This window comes from Trachypithecus francoisi, unplaced genomic scaffold, assembly GCF_009764315.1.
Source record: "Trachypithecus francoisi isolate TF-2019V2 unplaced genomic scaffold, Tfra_2.0 Lachesis_group8, whole genome shotgun sequence".
In the NCBI taxonomy this organism is placed as follows: Eukaryota; Metazoa; Chordata; class Mammalia; order Primates; family Cercopithecidae; genus Trachypithecus; species Trachypithecus francoisi.
This window is the reverse complement of record NW_022681473.1, coordinates 18,605,368-18,622,769: the sequence shown is the minus strand read 5'-3', so window position 1 is coordinate 18,622,769 and position 17,402 is coordinate 18,605,368. Positions and strand designations below refer to the sequence as shown.

At 52.6% G+C, this 17,402-nt stretch overlaps 1 protein-coding gene across 1 annotated transcript in view; it reads left to right on the top strand.

Annotated features, from left to right (window-relative positions):
- Nucleotides 1-12,759, top strand: part of CREB3L1 (cAMP responsive element binding protein 3 like 1) — a 44,990-nt gene extending 32,231 nt beyond the window's left edge. The window contains exons 4-12 of the mRNA XM_033204198.1: nucleotides 810-888; nucleotides 1,821-1,978; nucleotides 3,094-3,243; nucleotides 3,381-3,439; nucleotides 3,609-3,677; nucleotides 7,265-7,364; nucleotides 8,337-8,463; nucleotides 11,607-11,871; nucleotides 12,051-12,759. Of these exons, the coding sequence (XP_033060089.1) occupies nucleotides 810-888; nucleotides 1,821-1,978; nucleotides 3,094-3,243; nucleotides 3,381-3,439; nucleotides 3,609-3,677; nucleotides 7,265-7,364; nucleotides 8,337-8,463; nucleotides 11,607-11,871; nucleotides 12,051-12,087 (1,044 nt within the window). The 3' untranslated portion in view covers nucleotides 12,088-12,759. The remainder of the gene's footprint in view (nucleotides 1-809; nucleotides 889-1,820; nucleotides 1,979-3,093; nucleotides 3,244-3,380; nucleotides 3,440-3,608; nucleotides 3,678-7,264; nucleotides 7,365-8,336; nucleotides 8,464-11,606; nucleotides 11,872-12,050) is intronic.
- Nucleotides 12,760-17,402: the final 4,643 nt, after the last annotated feature.

Sequence of the window (17,402 nt, the reverse complement as noted above, 5' to 3'; positions counted from 1 at the left end):
CAACTTGAACTTTCTGGAATTCTTACTCATCAGCCTACATTCTGGATTCTGCGTCCCACCCACAATATCATGATCTTCTCTCTGGGGCTGCAGCCCAGGGCCTGAAATCCAGCCCCCAACACCATGCCTTCTTCAGAGAGAGCACCACTTACATGCATATCAGTAGTCACGTGTACAAAGCCATGCATGATCTTGAAGTCCTTTCTGGAACAACAAGTCAGAATAGAAATAAAGAGAAATGCATGTTTGTTAAAAATGTCCATCTGATTCTATCAGGCCCTTGCTTCAAATCCATTAGGAGCTCTCATTGCCTCCAACTTCTTTGTCTGGATTCTACTTCTATTTATACCCCGGGACTCATTTCAGACTTTGACTTCTCAGAGAGCGTCCTCGGAGCCCCCAGCCAATTAATGCCTCCTTCTTCCGTACCATTGCTACCAGCCATTGAACAGCTACACTATTCCAGACATTACCTCTTGTTCTTGTCCTCATGGCAACCCGCATACCAAAGCCTGTGTGGCCTTCACAGTTGATGTGGAAGGTGGCCCCACCCTCAGAGGCTCACCTTCTCTGAGCTTAAGGTCTGAGCTACACTACTTGGCCACCAGTCCTTTCTCTTAGGTGTGACTTGGCTGCTCTAAGCTCAAGAACTCGCCTCCATTCCCTTGCAGCTGTGCCCAGAACTCCAAGCCCAGCCACTTCCCCAACTGTGCAGGGCAGGCCACCAGCCTTAGGGAGGAGGTGGGTAGATGGCATGGTGGGGACAGACCCAGGGGCAGCTAATGGAGCTGGGCTTGTCTGTTCCTCAGGCTCCAGGAGAGATGACACAGCTGCCAGTGATCAAAGCAGAGCCTCCAGAGGTGAACCAGTTCCTCAAAGTGACACCGGGTAGGTGTCCAGGGGAAGGGCTCTTCCCCTCCAGTCGTGGGCAGATAGCATCCTTACTTCCTTGGTTCAGCCCACCCCTGTCTCTTGGCAACCCCGCCTCCAGAATATCCTCTCCACTCTGCCCTACTCACTCTCCCTCCATCCATGCCTGCTCTTCGTCCAGTCCTCTTCTTTTTTTTTTTTTTCTGAGATGGAGTCTCACTCTGTCACCCAGGCTGGAGTGCAGTGGCGTGATCTTGGCTCACTGCAACCTTCCCATCCCAGGTTCAAACAATTCTCCTGTCTCAGCCTCCTGAGTACCTGGGATTATAGGTGCCCACCACCACGCCTGGGTAATTTTTGTATTTTTTAGTAGAGACAGGGTTTCGCCATATTGGTCAGGTTGGTCTCAAACTCCTGATCTCAATGATCTACCTGCCTCAGCCTCCCTGAGTGCTGGGATTACAGGCATGAGCCACTGCACCCGGCCTTCGTCCAATCCTCTTCTTGCCCAATCTACTGCTGCCATCGCTCCTGCTTGCCCAGCCTGACCCTATGAGAGAAAGGCCCCAGTCACCTTCTAGGGTTGCTGAGCTGGAGCTTAGTGACCTTCCGGAGTTGCTGAGGTTAAGGCCCTGAACCCTGTGAAGTCAGGGATCGGGGAGGACCTCCCAATAATTCAGCTCCTATGATGTCTACGCCAAAGGCGAGCCGTAAAGGAGCTGGGCCTCTGTGGTGTCAGATGAGGCAGCACCCAGGAATTGGCTACCCGGATGTCAACTGTCTTTCTGACACTGCAGAGGGGCTTCTGATGTCACAGCTGAGGCCAAGGGCCTGGCAGTCCGTGTCCCACAGTGTCAGGGCTGGTGCAAGCCCATGCTCAGCTGAACTCATGATGTCCAAGTGGAGCTGGTGTGCAACGTTGCTAACCCGGTTTCCCCTGCTCTTCCCAGAGGACCTGGTGCAGATGCCTCCGACACCTCCCAGCAGCCACGGCAGTGACAGCGACGGCTCCCAGAGTCCCCGCTCTCTGCCCCCCTCCAGCCCTGTCAGGCCCATGGCGCGCTCCTCCACGGCCATCTCCACCTCCCCACTCCTCACTGCCCCTCACGTAAGGAGATGGGGATGGGCTGATCCTGGAAGTGAGGAATTGAATAGATCCACCTGAGCGCACGGCCAGTGGGGAGGGTTTGGGGAGCCCTGAGACTGATCCCCACCCTCATCAGAATTCAGAGGGATGCCTACCTGGGAGTATGCGAGTTTGAATCTTTTTTTTTTTTTTGAGTCTCGCTCTGTCGCCCAGGCTGGAGGGCAGTGACTCAGTCTTGGCTCACTGCAACATATGCCTCCCAGGTTCAAGCAATTCTCCTGTCTCAGCCTCGCAAGTAGCTGGTATTACAGGCACTTGCTACTGCTTCTGGCTAATTTTTTATTTTTATTTTTAGATGGAGTCTCGCTGTGTCACCAGGCTGGAGTGCAACCTCCACCTCCTGGGTTCAAGTGATTCTCCTGCCTCAGCCTCCTGAGTAGCTGGTACTACAGGTGCACGCCACCATGCCCAGCTAATTTTTGTACTTTTAGTAGAGACAGGGTTTCACCACGTTGGCCAAGCTGGTCTCGATCTCTTGACCTCGTGATCTGCCCGCCTCAGCCTCCCAAAGTGCTGGGATTACAGGCGTGAGCCACCGCACCCAGCTGGGAATTCAAATCCTTTCGCCCTGCCTCATGGTGAACAGGAGACTGTTGCAGAGCCAGAACTAGAACTTGACATTCCTGACCTCCAGGGGATGACCCAGGCTGCCTCCAAGGAGTGCTGTGTGAGGGGCAGTGCCCAGATGGTCCACAATACCCAGGAAACATGGGGCTAGGCCCTGAGCCCTGGGATGGGTGTGGAGTCTCCCAAGCCAAGGTTGTAGGGAGGGGTCTGATGGAGATGCTATTTGGGGCATCCTGGACAAGTAAGCTTTGAGGGTGTGGTCTCAGGGATGGGATCCAGGAAGCCCTCCCGAACAATGCACTAAGAGCCTAACACCTGAGCTCTCAGCACCACCCTGGCACCTGACACGTGTTACTGAATTTCACCCAGATCCACCCCCTTTTCAGATGAGGAAACTGAGGCGCAGAGCGTTGTGTGCCTTGCCCAGGTCATATAGATAGCACATGGCAGAGTTTGAATTTGAACCCAGGGCTGCCTGGCTCCTAACTACCACGTCGTACTTCCTACAGAAATTACAGGGGACATCAGGGCCACTGCTCCTGACAGAGGAGGAGAAGCGGACCCTGATTGCTGAGGGCTACCCCATCCCCACAAAACTCCCCCTCACCAAAGCCGAGGAGAAGGCCTTAAAGAGAGTCCGGAGGAAAATCAAGAACAAGGTAACGCCTGCCACCCTGGGGCTTCAGAGGGCTTCCTTGGTGGGTGAGCTCCCCTGGCATACCAGCTCTGAAATTGGGGGGCCCAGGAAGTGGATATGTGGCAGTGCTAACCCTTGTTTTCGGGCCTCTCCCTCTAGATCTCGGCCCAGGAGAGCCGTCGTAAGAAGAAGGAGTATGTGGAGTGTCTAGAAAAGAAGTAAGGGGCTTGGGAGGGGTGGGGAATCCATGTGCCACTCCCTCCCCTGACCTGCCCTCCCCAGGCCCTCCCTCATGGGGCAGCAGAGGCAGGGGGCACACGGAGTGTGATGGTGGTGGGCAGGGCTGAGGGGGCTGACCCTAAGCCTGTGCCTGCTTGGCCCCTACAGGGTGGAGACATTTACATCTGAGAACAATGAACTGTGGAAGAAGGTAGAGACCCTGGAGAATGCTAACAGGTGGGTGGTGCCTCCTGCATCCAACCTGGCCCCCTGCCCCTCTGCAACCTGTGCCTGGCTTTGCATAGCTCTGGGAGACAGGGGAGAAGAGAGAGAACTAAGTTTAGGATAACAGGGACCCCAGAAACACACCCTGTAGCCTTGGGCCACTTACATCCTGCCACTGCCTGCGTTCCCATTTTTCCTCACCTGCTAGACACCTGGCAGGGCGGGGGAGTTGCTTAAGTGAGCAGGTGTTTTCAAACTGTGGTCCTCAGACCAACAACAACCCCTGGGAATTATTAGACATGCTTATTCTCTGGCCCCATGCCAGGTCTACTGAATCAGAAGCTCCGGGGGTAGGGCCCAGCGCCCCCTGTTTTAATAAGCCCTCCAGGTAATTAGGTTGTACCCTCAAGTTTGAGAATCACTGGTGTAAATCCCTGTTACTCAAAGCCAGTTGCCCCGGACAGGCAACATCAGCATCACCTGGGAGCTTGTTAGAACTGCAGGCCGGGCACAGTGGCTCACACCTGTAATCTCAACACTTTGGGAGGATAAGGGGGGGGGGGGGATCATTTGAGGTTAGGAGTTCGAGACCAGACTGACCAACATGGTGAAACCCCATCTCTACTAAAAATAGAAAATTAGCTGGGCGTGGTGGCAGGCGCCTGTAATCCCAGCTACTCGGGAGGCTGAGGGAGAAGAATCACTTGAATCCAGGAGGCGGCGATTGCAGCGAGCTGACATTGTGCCACTGCACTCTAGCCTGGGCCAGACACCATCTCAAAAAAACACACAAAAATACAGAATATCAGAACTCCCTCCAGACTTACTAAGCTAAAAACTGCACATTCACAAGGTCTTGGGTGATTCACATGCACTATGAAGTTTGAGAAACAGGAGTGTAGAGACAGCAGCGCAGTGCCTGGCAGGTAGCAGCCACGTAAAGTCACAGCTCTGGGTTCTTATACTGCTCTGCCATTTTTGTGACTCTGGAGACATCGTTAAATATCTCTGGGCCCCTGTTTCTTCATCTAAATGGGGATGATAGAAACATGATCTCATAGGGCCAGGCACAGTGGCTCACGCCTGTAATCCCAGCACTTTGGGAGGCCAAGGCATGCAGATCACTTGAGGCCAGGAGTTCAAGACCAGCCTGGCCAACATGGTGAAACCCCATCTCTACTAAAAATACAAAAATTAGCCAGGTGTGGTGGTGCACACCTGTAATCCCAGCTACTCAGGAGGTTGAGGGAGGAGAATCGCTGGAACCCAGGAGGCAGAGGTTACAGTGAGCTGAGATCACGCCACGGCACTCCAGCCTGGGTGTCAGAGTGAGACTTCATCTCAAAAAAAAAGGACCCAGCCTGATGCTTGGCATTTAGGAATGTGCAATTCATGTTAGCTTTTATTCTTCTTTCATTATTTTTATTTATTTATTTTCTTGAGATAGGGTATCACTCTGTTGCCCATGCTGGAGCGTAGTGGGATGATCATAGCTCACTGCAGCCTCAAACTCCTGATTCTTCCTACCCCCTCAGCCTCCTAAGTAGCTAGGGCCACAGGCACACACCACCATCCCTGGCTAATTTTAAGTATTTTGTAGCGACAGGGTCTTGCTATGTTGCCCAGGCTGGTCTCCAGCTCCGGGGCTCAAGCATACCTCCTGCTTTGGCTCCCAAAGTGCTGAGATTATAGGCGTGATCCACCACATCTGGTCTTCTTCCATTATTTTTATTTATTTTTATTTATTTATTTATTTATTTGAGACAGAGGCTTGCTTTGTTGCCCAGGTTGGAGTGCAGTGGCACAATCTCGGCTCACTGCAACGTCCACCTCTTGAGTTCAGGCAATTCTCGTGCCTCAGCCTCCCAAATAGCTGGGATTACAGACATGTACCACCACGCCCGGCTAATTTTTGTATTTTTAGTAGAGACAGGGTTTTGCTATGTTGGCCAGGCTGGTCTTGAACTCTTGACCTCATGTAATCCTCCTGCCTCGGCCTCCCAAAGTGCTGAAATTACAGGCGTGAGCCACCACACCCCGCCATTATTTTCATTCCAAATTCCTGATAATACCCAGCCATGAGCCTGTGGTAGGCCTTTAATAATTATTTGCTGGGATTAATTACAATAACCTAGACAACAGCCTTGGTATGCAGCAGGTGCTCAACACAAGACTTTTTCCTTCTTTCCTTCCTTCTCCCTCAGCTTCTCCAGCGGGATCCAGCCACTCCTCTGTTCCCTGATTGGCCTGGAGAATCCCACCTGACCCCCCCCACCCCACCCCTCTGTTTCTGGCTGGGGTTCCTTTCTGGCCCAAAGTAGGTCCAGGCCCTTGGAGCTATTTCGCCACCTGCTGTACATTGTGGGAACTGCAACCCCTATGTGCCCGGTTGGGTGGAGAGAGATGAAACATTTTCCCACCAAGCCTGTACTGAACGCGTTCTGTGTGCACCCAGAAGATTCCACACTGAGTGGGACCTAGTCCTCACTCTCAGGGAGGCCACAGTTAGTAAAGGAGACTGACGTGGAAATCTATAAATAAACGAAGTGCCTTGATAATAAAACAAAAAGTCAGCAATAAAACAAAAATGGGCCGGGCGCGGTGGCTCAAGCCTGTAATCCCAGCACTTTGGGAGGCCGAGACGGGCGGATCACGAGGTCAGGAGATCGAGACCATCCTGGCTAAACCGGTGAAACCCCGTCTCTACTAAAAAAAAAATCCAAAAAACTAGCCGGGCGAGGTGGCGCCGCCTGTAGTCCCAGCTACTCGGGAGGCTGAGGCAGGAGAATGGCGTAAACTCGGGAGGCGGAGCTTGCAGTGAGCTGAGATCGGGCCACTGCACTCCAGCCTGGGCGACAGAGCGAGACTCCGTCTCAAAAAAAAAAAAAAAAAAATGGCTGGGCACGGTGGCCCATACCTGTAATCCCAACACTTTGGGAGGCCGAAGCGGATGGATCACTGAGGTCAGGAGTTCCAGACCAGCCTGGCGAAACCCTGTCTCTACTAAAAATACAAAAATTAGCTAGTCAGAAGGCTAAGGCAGGAGAATCACTTGAACCCGGGAGGCAGAGGTTGCAGTGAGTCACAATCGCACCACTGCACTCCAGCCTGGGCGACAGAGTGAGACTCTGTCTCAAAACAAAACAAAACAAAAAACGTAACAAAAACAATAGCTACCATTTACTAGACACTCACTATATACCACGCACTGTGCCGAACAGCTCTTTCTTATCAGCTCAGGGTCCTCGGGGTGCCAGGGAGGGAAGGTCAATGAACCTGTGGCAGGTGTCAGTTAAGCAAAAGAAGGCTGGCCTCCGCGCAGCTGGGGGCAGGCCTTCCCTCCTCCAACCCCCTTGGCCAGGAGCATCACAGGGCAGGCCTGAGCTTCCACAGGGTGACCCAGCCAGTCACCATGAGGCAGGCCCCAGGTGCCAGGCCACTCTGCAGAGGAGCCACGCAGGAGGTGACCTTTCCTATCTTGGCTGAAATGGGCACCTGGCGTGGAGGCCACGTCTGGAGCCAGCCCCCTAGGAGAGCTCCAGGAGGCAGAGATGCCTGCGGGGTCAAAGCCTGCCAGCTGACTGCTGTGCCCTCCTCAGGACCCTGCTCCAGCAGCTGCAGAAACTCCAGACTCTGGTCACCAACAAGATCTCCAGACCTTACAAGATGGCCGCCACCCAGACAGGGACCTGCCTCATGGTAGGTGTGGCTCCCTCCACCACAGGCCCACAGGAGGAGGGTTCTTTCCAAGGCTGGCATTTTCCAGGGTTGGGCAGAGCTTTGAGGATCGGTAACATCGTGGGCAGTATCACCAGGGTACACCATCCTGGCACCTGGTGGGCTGGTTCTAGCTGACCCCAGCCTCCTTCTCTGAGCCCATGGTGCCTTCTGCCTCACACCAGTCCTCGACTGGTTAACACAGTGTAGGTGTGTAGGTGACTCCAGTGGCCCCAGCTAGGGGACAACTGGGCAGGTTCCTTGAGGAGGTGGCTTCCACAGGCTTTGTGCAGGGAAGGGCTTGGGGAGACTCAGGGAAGTACGGACATGTTCTTTCTGGAACGGATGGCAGTGAAAAGGCTGAGGAAACCCCTGGAAACCCGGAAGGCTCCAAGGGTGTGCTTCAGACCTCTTCCAATCGCTCTTCCCTCTTCTTCTGGAAATGGCCAGCCTCTTGCTGCCTTGCTCAGCAGGCCCCGGCCCTCCAAGACCCTCGAGCTGTCAGGCGGCAGAGCCAGGCTATGGGCAGGGGTTGTGGGCTCCCTGGCTCTCAGCACCTCCCGCTAGCCACACTCCCCAGAATCCTGCTGAGAACGTGACATGCTGATGTGTCCCCCTCCCTCGTCCCGGCCCCAAGCCCTACCTGCACCTATTCCTTCCTTTCCTGATTCCTCTACACCATAGGGTGACTCCATATTGGCCACTTCCCTCTTACTTCTAGCACTGCCTGTGGCGACCCCCCTACAATGGGCTGGGATGGCCTGAGCGGCCCCTGCCTTCCCCAGAGAGGATGGGAGACCCCACGTGTGGGAGGAAGTGGTCAGCTGGAGGAGCTGCTTCTTTGGGAAAACGCTGAGACTTTTGTGCCTGTTGGTTTGGGAGAGGAGGAGTGGGGTGGTCAGGGCCGCGGCCCCTCCTTGCCCAGATCTGATGCCACTGTCTCTTTGCTACCAGGTGGCAGCCTTGTGCTTTGTTCTGGTGCTGGGCTCCCTCGTGCCCTGCCTTCCTGAGTTCTCCTCCGGCTCCCAGACTGTGAAGGAAGACCCCATGGCCACAGACAGCATCTACACGGCCAGCCAGAGTGAGTGCCCACCTGTCATGCCAGCTCCCTGGGCTGGGGTTGCCCTGCCCCAGCCCCAGTGTCCAGGCAGAAGCCAGACATAAGAGAGAAGCCAAGTGTGGGGTTGGCATTATCTCATTCTGCCTCATTTTCCAGATGGGGAAACTGAGGCCCAAAGAGAGTCTCTGCTTTGCTCAGTGTTTGTGGTAGAATTGGGACTAAAATACAGAGCTCCCAATGCCCAGCCTAGTTCCCAGAGAGCTTCAGGAGTGGCTTGCAGGAGGTGGGTTTAGGGGATAACAGGAATGTTCCAGCCCTGTGCCCCATGCATTATGGTGCTAGTGCTTCTGCGGCGTCTGCTAGGTACCATCAGTACCTCATGATAGGGACAGCAAGTGAGTTTCAGTTCAAAGGCCATTTCCAATAAGGTGGTGGTAGCTGCCTGAAATACTGTGTTAAGAAGGACCCTGGGCCAGGCGCAGTGGCTCACGCCTGTAATCCCAGCACTTTGGGAGGCCGAGACAGGTGGATCATCTGAGGTCAGGAGTTCGAGGCCAACCTGGCCAATGTGGTGAAACCCCGTCTCTACTAAAAATACAAAAATTATCTGTGCATGGTGGCATGTGCCTGTAGCCCCAGCTACTTGAGAAGGATGAGACAGGAGAATCACTTGAACCTGGGAGGCAGAAGTTGCAGTGAACCAAGATCACACCACTACACTCTAGCCTGGATGACAGAGTGAGACTCGTCTCAAAAAAAAGAAGGACTCTGAGGCACCATTCAGAATCAACAGGAAGGAGTGTCATGGTCCATTGATAATGTCTACCGTGGACAGAGGAAGGGTAGTGGTGGTGTGGGTTCAGATATCTACCGTTTCCAAGGGGGATAGTAAAGTACAGTGGTTAGGAGCATGTGGATGTTAAGTCCGTCGTAACTGGCACTGCCACTTGCTGTGTAACCTGAGGCATGTGTCTTAATTCATTTCTTCATCTAGAAATGAAGAAATTGTCCTAAGCTTTCATTTCTTCATCTAGAAAATGGGAGTGGCAATTTTGCACTTACTGAGCCATGGCTGTGAGGCAGTGCATGAAACAGCACAGTGTCTGTGCTTATGAAATGAGGACGCTCAGTCTCTTTGAGCTCACGGAGGAGAGAATAGCTACATCACAGTAGCTGGCAAAAGGAGAACCAGGGTAGGGCCCAGCAAAGAAGAGTGTGGATTTCAGAGGGAGAGAATCCTTCAGGTGGACCCACAGAGGAACTTCCTGGCTGTCCCTCATCACTTACCAGTCAGTCACTTACCAATTACCACGTGTCTGACAGGACAGGACAGGAGGAGGAAGAGGAAACAGATGGGAGGTTAGAGGAGGGAAGATTAAGGAGTGAGTTTCAAGAAGGAGGGATATAGCAGGGAGGATGAGCTAGACATTGAGGGCCTTGAAGGGAGGAAGCTGGTGTGGGGGGGGTTAGGGAAAGAGGAAGTAGAGACAGGGAGAGTGAAAGCTCCTCCCCAGACACGTGCAGGCTGAGGAGGAGAGAACAGTGTGGTCACTAAAGGTGGGTGGGCAGCAGCAATGCAAGGTCTGGAGAGCCATGTGTCTGCTTTTCCAAGGCCACAAAAGCCACTGGAGGGAAAGGAGTGAAAAGAGCTGGGGTTGATGGACAAAGCCACAGTGAGAGGAGGGAATGAATGAACCCCTTGGAGAGAAGGCAGTGGGTTTTAGGCCCAGGACCTGGGCTTGATGGAGAGGAGGACACATCCCAGCAGGCAGATGGCTTTGGAGCAGGCTGGTTTGCAGAGCTGGCGCATTGCACAATTCCAGGGATCGCTGTTCACACATACTATGAGGTCATGGCTGCAGAGCCGGAGGGGCGGCAGATCCCAGGGCCAGGCAGACCTGGGTTCGCATCCTCCTTTCAGGGAGGACAATTTCCCTGAGTGCCTAGAACTTCAGTTGCCTCCTCTGGAAAGTGGGGCTAAAGATACTTCATTCCTGGCTGGGCGCGGTGGCTCATGCCTGTAATCCTAGCACTTTGGGAGGCCGAGGCGGGCGGATCACGAGGTCGGGAGATCAAGACCATCCTGGCTAACACTGTGAAACCCCGTCTCTACTAAAAATACAAAAAAAATTAGCCAGGCATGGTGGCGGGCGCCGGTAGTCCCAGCTACTCGGGAGGCTGAGGCAGGAGAATGGCATGAACCCGGGGGGCGGAGCTTATAGTGAGCGGAGATCCGGCCACTGCACTCACTCCAGCCTGGGCAACAGAGCGAGACTCTGTCTCAAAAAAAAAAAAAAAAAAGGAAAGGAAAGAAACCTCATTCCCTAGAGTTTCTCTCAGATTTTAACCACTCTACTTAGGTCTATGGGCCTTGGATAATGCCTAGCAAATGGTGGGCGTCCAACAGATGTTTGTTTTCCTTCTCTGAAGGGCAAACTAGGATCTAGAATAGGGAAGAGACTTATTCAAGGTCTCGCAGAAAGTAAGTGGTGGACTGGCCAGATGCGGTAGCTCATTCCGATAATCCCAGCACTTTGGGAGGCCAAGGTGGGAGGATCACTTGAGGCCAGGAGTTCAAGACCAGCCTGGCCAACATGGTGAAACCCCATCTCTACTAAAAATACACAAAGTAGCCAGATATGGTGGCACACACCTGTAGTCCCAGCTACTCGGGAGGCTGAGGCAGGAGAGTTGCTTGAGCTCGGGAGGCGGAGGTTGCAGGGAGTCAAGATCCTGCCACTGCACTCCAGCCTGGGCGACAGAGCAAGTCTCTGTCTCAAAAAAAAAAAAAAAAAGGTAGAGCAAGTAAGTGGTGGAGGTTAGAACACAGCTCCCAGATGCCCAAACACAGTACCCTCTGCTTAGGAAGAACTGACTTTTCTGAGTATTTCCCGAACACAGTTTCAATCACTTCCCCTCTATTAACCTCATTTAAACCTCTCATTTACATGAGGTTGGTCCTAGTATCCCTATTTTACAGATGAGCACACTGAGGCTCAGAAAGGTTAAAGCAAAGCATGTGACTTACCTGAGGTCACACATCCGGGAAGTGTCAGAGCTGGGACTCAGATCCAGGGCCTGTGTCCTTAACCACTAGGCCATAAATGTGGCCAGGATGTCGAGGGAGCCTTGGGCACGCCGCTCATCCTACACTCCCTCTCCAGTGCCCTCCCGAAGCCTCCTATTCTACGATGATGGGGCAGGCTCATGGGAAGATGGCCGCAGTGCCCTGCTGCCCATGGAGCCCCCAGATGGCTGGGAAATCAACCCCGGGGGGCCGGCAGAGCAGCGGCCCCAGGACCACCTGCAGCATGACCACCTGGACAACACCCACGAGACCACCAAGTACCTGAGTGAGGCCTGGCCTAAAGACGGTGGAAACGGCACCAGCCCCGACTTCTCCCACTCCAAGGAGTGGTTCCACGACAGGTGGGTGGGTGGCCCCTTTCCCTCCTGAGGCAGGGTCCACCTGCCTCCTGCCCACCCTAGGTCACCACATTGGCCACACCCTCCCAAGGCCCCATCCCTGCTGGGTCTAGATCTAGCTTGCAGAGGGTAAAAGGCTTCCTGCTGGACAGAGTCATCCCTGGTCTCTCTTCTCTCTCCAGGGATCTGGGTCCCAACACCACCATCAAACTCTCTTAGGCCATGCCAAGACCCAGGACACAGGACGCACCCCCGGCACCCAGAAGAGGAGTTCTTGCTCACTCACCCGGATCCGCCTCGAGCTCCTGCCTCCTGGAGCTTGCCATTCCAGGAGAAAAGGCTCTACTTCCCAGCCTTTCCTTGCCCCTGACATTTGGACTCTTCCCTTGGGCCAACCACTCTGTTCTCATTCTCCTTCCCACCGCCATCCATCCGTCCTTCTTAGACAAACCACTCACTGGGTACCCCGCCTCCTCTCTCATATGCCCAACACAACCACTGCCTCTCTGTCCCCACACCTGCACCCAAACAGACACATCAACTCACCCCACTCACTGACACCCCTCACCCCACCCCCACTGTACAGAGACCAAGAACAGAAATTGTTTGTAAATAATGAACCTTATTTTTTATTATTGCCACTCCCCTAAGATATTGTATTTTACAAATCTCCCTCTTCCCTTCACCCCTCCCTTGTTTTATATTTTATGAAGTTAGTGCGGGCTTTGCTGCTCCCTGGCCCAGGAAAGAGGGACTCCTCGACCCTCACCTGGCACCCCCCTGCTGCTGCCCAAGTTGCTGGGCCTTTTTAATTGCCAAACTGCTCTCTTCATCAGCTCAGCACATGCTTTAAGAAAGCAAAACTAAAAAAAAAAAAAGATGCAGCATCAACTCCTGACTTTGTGCCTTTCTTCAGTGGAGGGGAGGGAAAGTAGAACCAAAGGGCAGGGGAGTAAGAAAGGTAAGTTGATTTTATATTCTGGCAGGGCATGTAGGAGGAGTGTGAGAAGGTTTTTTTTTTTTTTTTTTTTTTTTTTTGTAGAGGTAGGGTCTCACTATGTTGCCCAGGCTGGTCTCAAACTCCTGGGTTCAGTCTGCCCACCATGGCCTCCCAAAGTGCTGGGATTACAGGGGTGAGCCACCATGCCCAGCCTGTTCACTTTTTATTTTCCAATATCTTGTTGACTGAATTTTATTTTATTTTATTATTTTTTTTGTGAGACGGAGTCTCGTTCTGTCGCCCAGGCTGGAGTGCTGTGGCACTATCTCGGCTCACTGCAAGCTCCACCTCCCAGGTTCACCCCATTCTCCTGCCTCAGTCTCCTGAGTAGCTGGAGTAGCTGGGACTACCCCGCCACCACGCCCAGCTACTTTTTTGTATTTTTTAGTAGAGACAGGGTTTCACCATGTTAGCCAGGATGGTCTCGATCTCCTGACTCATGACTCGCCCGCCTTGGCCTCCCGAAGTGCTGGGATTACAGGCGTGAGCAACTGCGCCCGGGCTGTTGACTGATTTGTTATTTCCTCTTCTGTCTCTGGGCTTTATTTATAGCTTTTATATGTGTACACTTTTAATTGAGGATTAGGAAGATAGCTGAGATAAATGTTTTTTATCTGCCTATTTAAGGAGAACCCCATGTATGTATGTACGTATGTGTACATGAATGAATGACAAGGTCTCACTCTGTTGCCCAAGTTGGAGTCCAGTGGTGCAGTCATAACTCACTGTGTTTTCAAAATCCTGGGCTTAAGCAATCTGTCCACCTCAGCCTCCCAGAGTGCTGGGATTACAGGCATCAGCCACTGCACCTGGCCAAGAAGGCATTTCTATTGGGCTTTCTCTTCTAGCCAGGTGCAGAATTCAAACCAAACATCCAAAGAATCTGCTGCAATTCACTCACCCCAAGGCTGCTCCAACGATCAAGACAGAGTATCGAAGCCACCATCCTGGCCTTTGGGGATGGCCACTGCAAGAATGGAGCCCCACTGTGGGCCAGGCACTGTGCTAGACACTTCACATACTATACTCAGTTTGGTCCTCCTAAGACCTGCCAGTTTCTTAGTTCGTGTAGCCTTTGCCTCAGCTGGATTGAAGCCACAGATTTCTAAGTCAGAAGAGCTGTATTTGAGTATTGGAGCTGCCACTTGCTAGCTGTGTGTGGCAGGTAGAATTCTAATATAGCCTCCAAGATTCCCATCCACTGGTGTACACGCCCTGTTGACTCCTTCCCCTAGAACATGGAGGGGACCTGTGAAGATGAGAGGACATCACGCTCATAATTAGATGACCTTTTATGGAAAAAGTTGAGAGATTTTGCAGATGTAATTAAGTCCCAAATCAGATGATTGTGAGTTCATTAAAAAGGGAGAGGAGGCTGGGCATACAGTGGTTCATGCTTGTAATCCCAGAATTTTGGGAGGCCAAGGTGGGCAGATCACTTGAGGTCAGGAGTTCCAGACCAGCCTGGCCAACATGGTGAAACCCTGTCTCTTTGTAGAAATACAAAAATTAGGCGGGCATGGTGGTACACACCTATAATCCCAGCTATTTGAGAGGATGAGGTAGGAGACTTGCTTGAACCTGGGAGGTGGAGGTTGCAGTAAGCCGAGATCACGCCACTGCACTCCAACCTGGGTGACAGAGCAAAACTCTGTCTCAAAAAAAAAAAAAAAAAATAGGCCAGGCACGGTGGCTCAAGCCTGTAATCCCAGCACTTTGGGAGGCCGAGACAGGCGGATCACGAGGTCAGGAGATCGAGACCATCCTGGCTAATACGGTGAAACCCCGTCTCTACTAAAAAAATACAAAAAACTAGCCGGGTGCGGTGGCGGGCGCCTGTAGTCCCAGCTACTCCGGAGGCTGAGGCAGGAGAATGGCGTGAACTCGGGAGGCGGAGCTTGCAGTGAGCTGAGATCCGGCCACTGCACTCCAGCCCAGGCGACAGAGCGAGACTCCGTCTCAAATAATAATAATAATAATAATAATAAAAAGGTAGATGATCCTGGGTGGGCCTGGCTTAATCAGGTGAAAGCCACGAAGGAAGGGATTGGGCCTTCCTGAATAGAGAGAGCACCTCCTGCTGGTCATGGGGCAGAAAGCCATGCTGTGAAGGGAGGGGCGGTTTCTAGGAGCCGAGGGCCCTAGTGCCATAGCAGAAAGGACCCAAATTCTGCCAACAACCTGAACACGCTTGGAAGATGACCCCAAGCTCCAGATGCAAACACAGCCTAGACAATACCTGGCTGCAGCATGGTGACACCCAGAGGGAAGGACCCTGTTAAGCCATACCCGGACATTGAGCCATGGACACAGAGATAGGCAATGTGTGTTGTCTGAAGCTGCCAGGTGGTAGTGATTTACTACGCAACACAGGACATAAGTAAGACGCTCTGTAACTGGAATCTCTCTGAGCCCCCATTTCTCCATTTGTAAACAAGCCTGTATTGGGGACTCAAGGAGGTAAGTCATCTACAGTGCTCAGAACAGGGCCTAGAACTAGTGAGCTCCGAGAAGCACCAGCTGTGCATTAAGAAGCAATGTCGGGGTCAGGTGCAGTGGCTCACGCCTGTAATCCCAAGCACCCTGGGAGACCGAGGTGGGTGGATCACCTGAGGTCATGAGTTCTAGCCTGGCCAACATGGCAAAACCCCGTCTCACTGAAATACAAAAATTAGCCGGGTGTGGTGGTGGATGCCTGTAATCCCAGCTACTCCTGAGGCAGGGAAAATTGCTTGAACCTGGGAGGTGGAGGTTGCAGTGAGCCAAGATTGTGCCACTGCACTCCGGCCTGGGCGACAGAGCAAGACTCTGTCTGAAAAAAAAAGAAGAAAAGAAAAGAGGCAGTTATTGATACCATGTGCTACAGAGGGCCACACAAGGGGGGCTAGGAAGGCACAGAGAACAGTACCTCACCCAGACCTGAGCAGCAAGGCTTTCTGGAGGAGGGGACAGGAAAGATTGTTAGACATTGGCAGGAAATGGCCAGACATGGTGGCTCATGCCTGTAATCCCAGCGCTTTGGGAGGCCAAGGTGAGAGGATCGCTTGAGCCCAGGAGTTCAAGGCCAGCCTGGACAACATAATGAGACCCTGGTCCCTATGCAAATTGATATTATTATTTTTTGAGATGGAGTCTTGCTCTATCGCCCAGGATGGAGTGCAGTGGCTTGATCTCGGCTCACTGCAACCTCCACCTTCCAGGTTCAAGCGATTCTCCTGCCTCAGCCTCCCGAGTAGCTGGGACTACAGGCACATGCCACCACGCCCAGCTAATTTTTGTATTTTTGGTAGAAACGGGGTTTCACCGTGTTGGCCAGGATGGTCTCAATCTCTTGACTTTGTGAACCCCCCACTTCGGCCTCCCAAAGTGCTGGGATTACAAGCGTGAGCCACCACGCCCAGCCACAAATTTTTTTTTAAATCATGGTAATAATGACACATACCTGTTGTCCTAGCTACTCAGGAGGCTGGGGCAGGAGGATTGCTTGAACCCAGGAGTTCAAGACTGCAGTGAGCTATGATCATGCTACTGCACTTCAGCCTGAGTGACAGAGCAAGACCCCCTATTCTAAAAATACTAATAAAAGGCAGAAAAGAGGAAAAGGGGCATGCCAGGAGAAAGCAGCAGCCTGGGCAAAAGACTTCGAGGCAAGAGAGAACAGGAAACATTTCAGAAAAGTCAAACAGGCCAGGCAAGGTGGCTTGCACCTGTAATCCCAGGACTTTGGGAGGCCAAGGTGGGAGCATCACTTGAGCCCAGGAGTTGGAGTCCAGCCTGGGCAACATAGCAAGACCCTGTCCGTATTGAAAGAAAAGTCAAATAATTTACAATAGCCAGAAGGTAGAGGCCAGAGACGCTAAGAATTGAGCCTGGCTGATGAGCCAGGGCCAGATCCAGAGGGGTCACGAATGCCTTGCTAAGGCATTTGGACTTCATCATACACAGAAGCAAGGGCACAGTGGTGGGATGGTGCCTACACCACTGCCAGCCACCCACCAGGAGAAAAGTGGGACGAGGCCAGGCAGAATCATGAAAACTCAGAACTGGCCTCCACGCCCCTTCTCCTCAAAGCTTCAGCTTGACCACCTCCAGTGACAGTGACGGAGACCTCACTGCCTGCTGCTGGACATCAGTTTTAACTGCTGAAAAGGGTAGGCCTTTATAGCAAGGCCATTAAAGGCTGGGCTCTGGATCCCACGCTGTTACTATTATTATTATTAATATTTTGAGACAGAGTCTCATTCTGGTGCCCAGGCTGGAGTACAGTGGTACAATCGTGGCTCATTGCAGCCTCCACCTCCCAGATTCAAGCAACTCTCCTGCCTCAGCCTCCAGAGTAGCTGGGATTACAGGTGTGCACCACCACACCTGGCTAATTTTTGTATTTTTAGTAGAGATGGGGTTTCACCATGTTGGCCAGGCTGGTCTCAAACTCCTGGCCTCAAGTGATCCACCCACCTCAGCCTCCCAAAGTGCTGGGATTACAGGTGCGAACTACTGCACCTGGCCTCATTGTTATTATTATTAATGATAA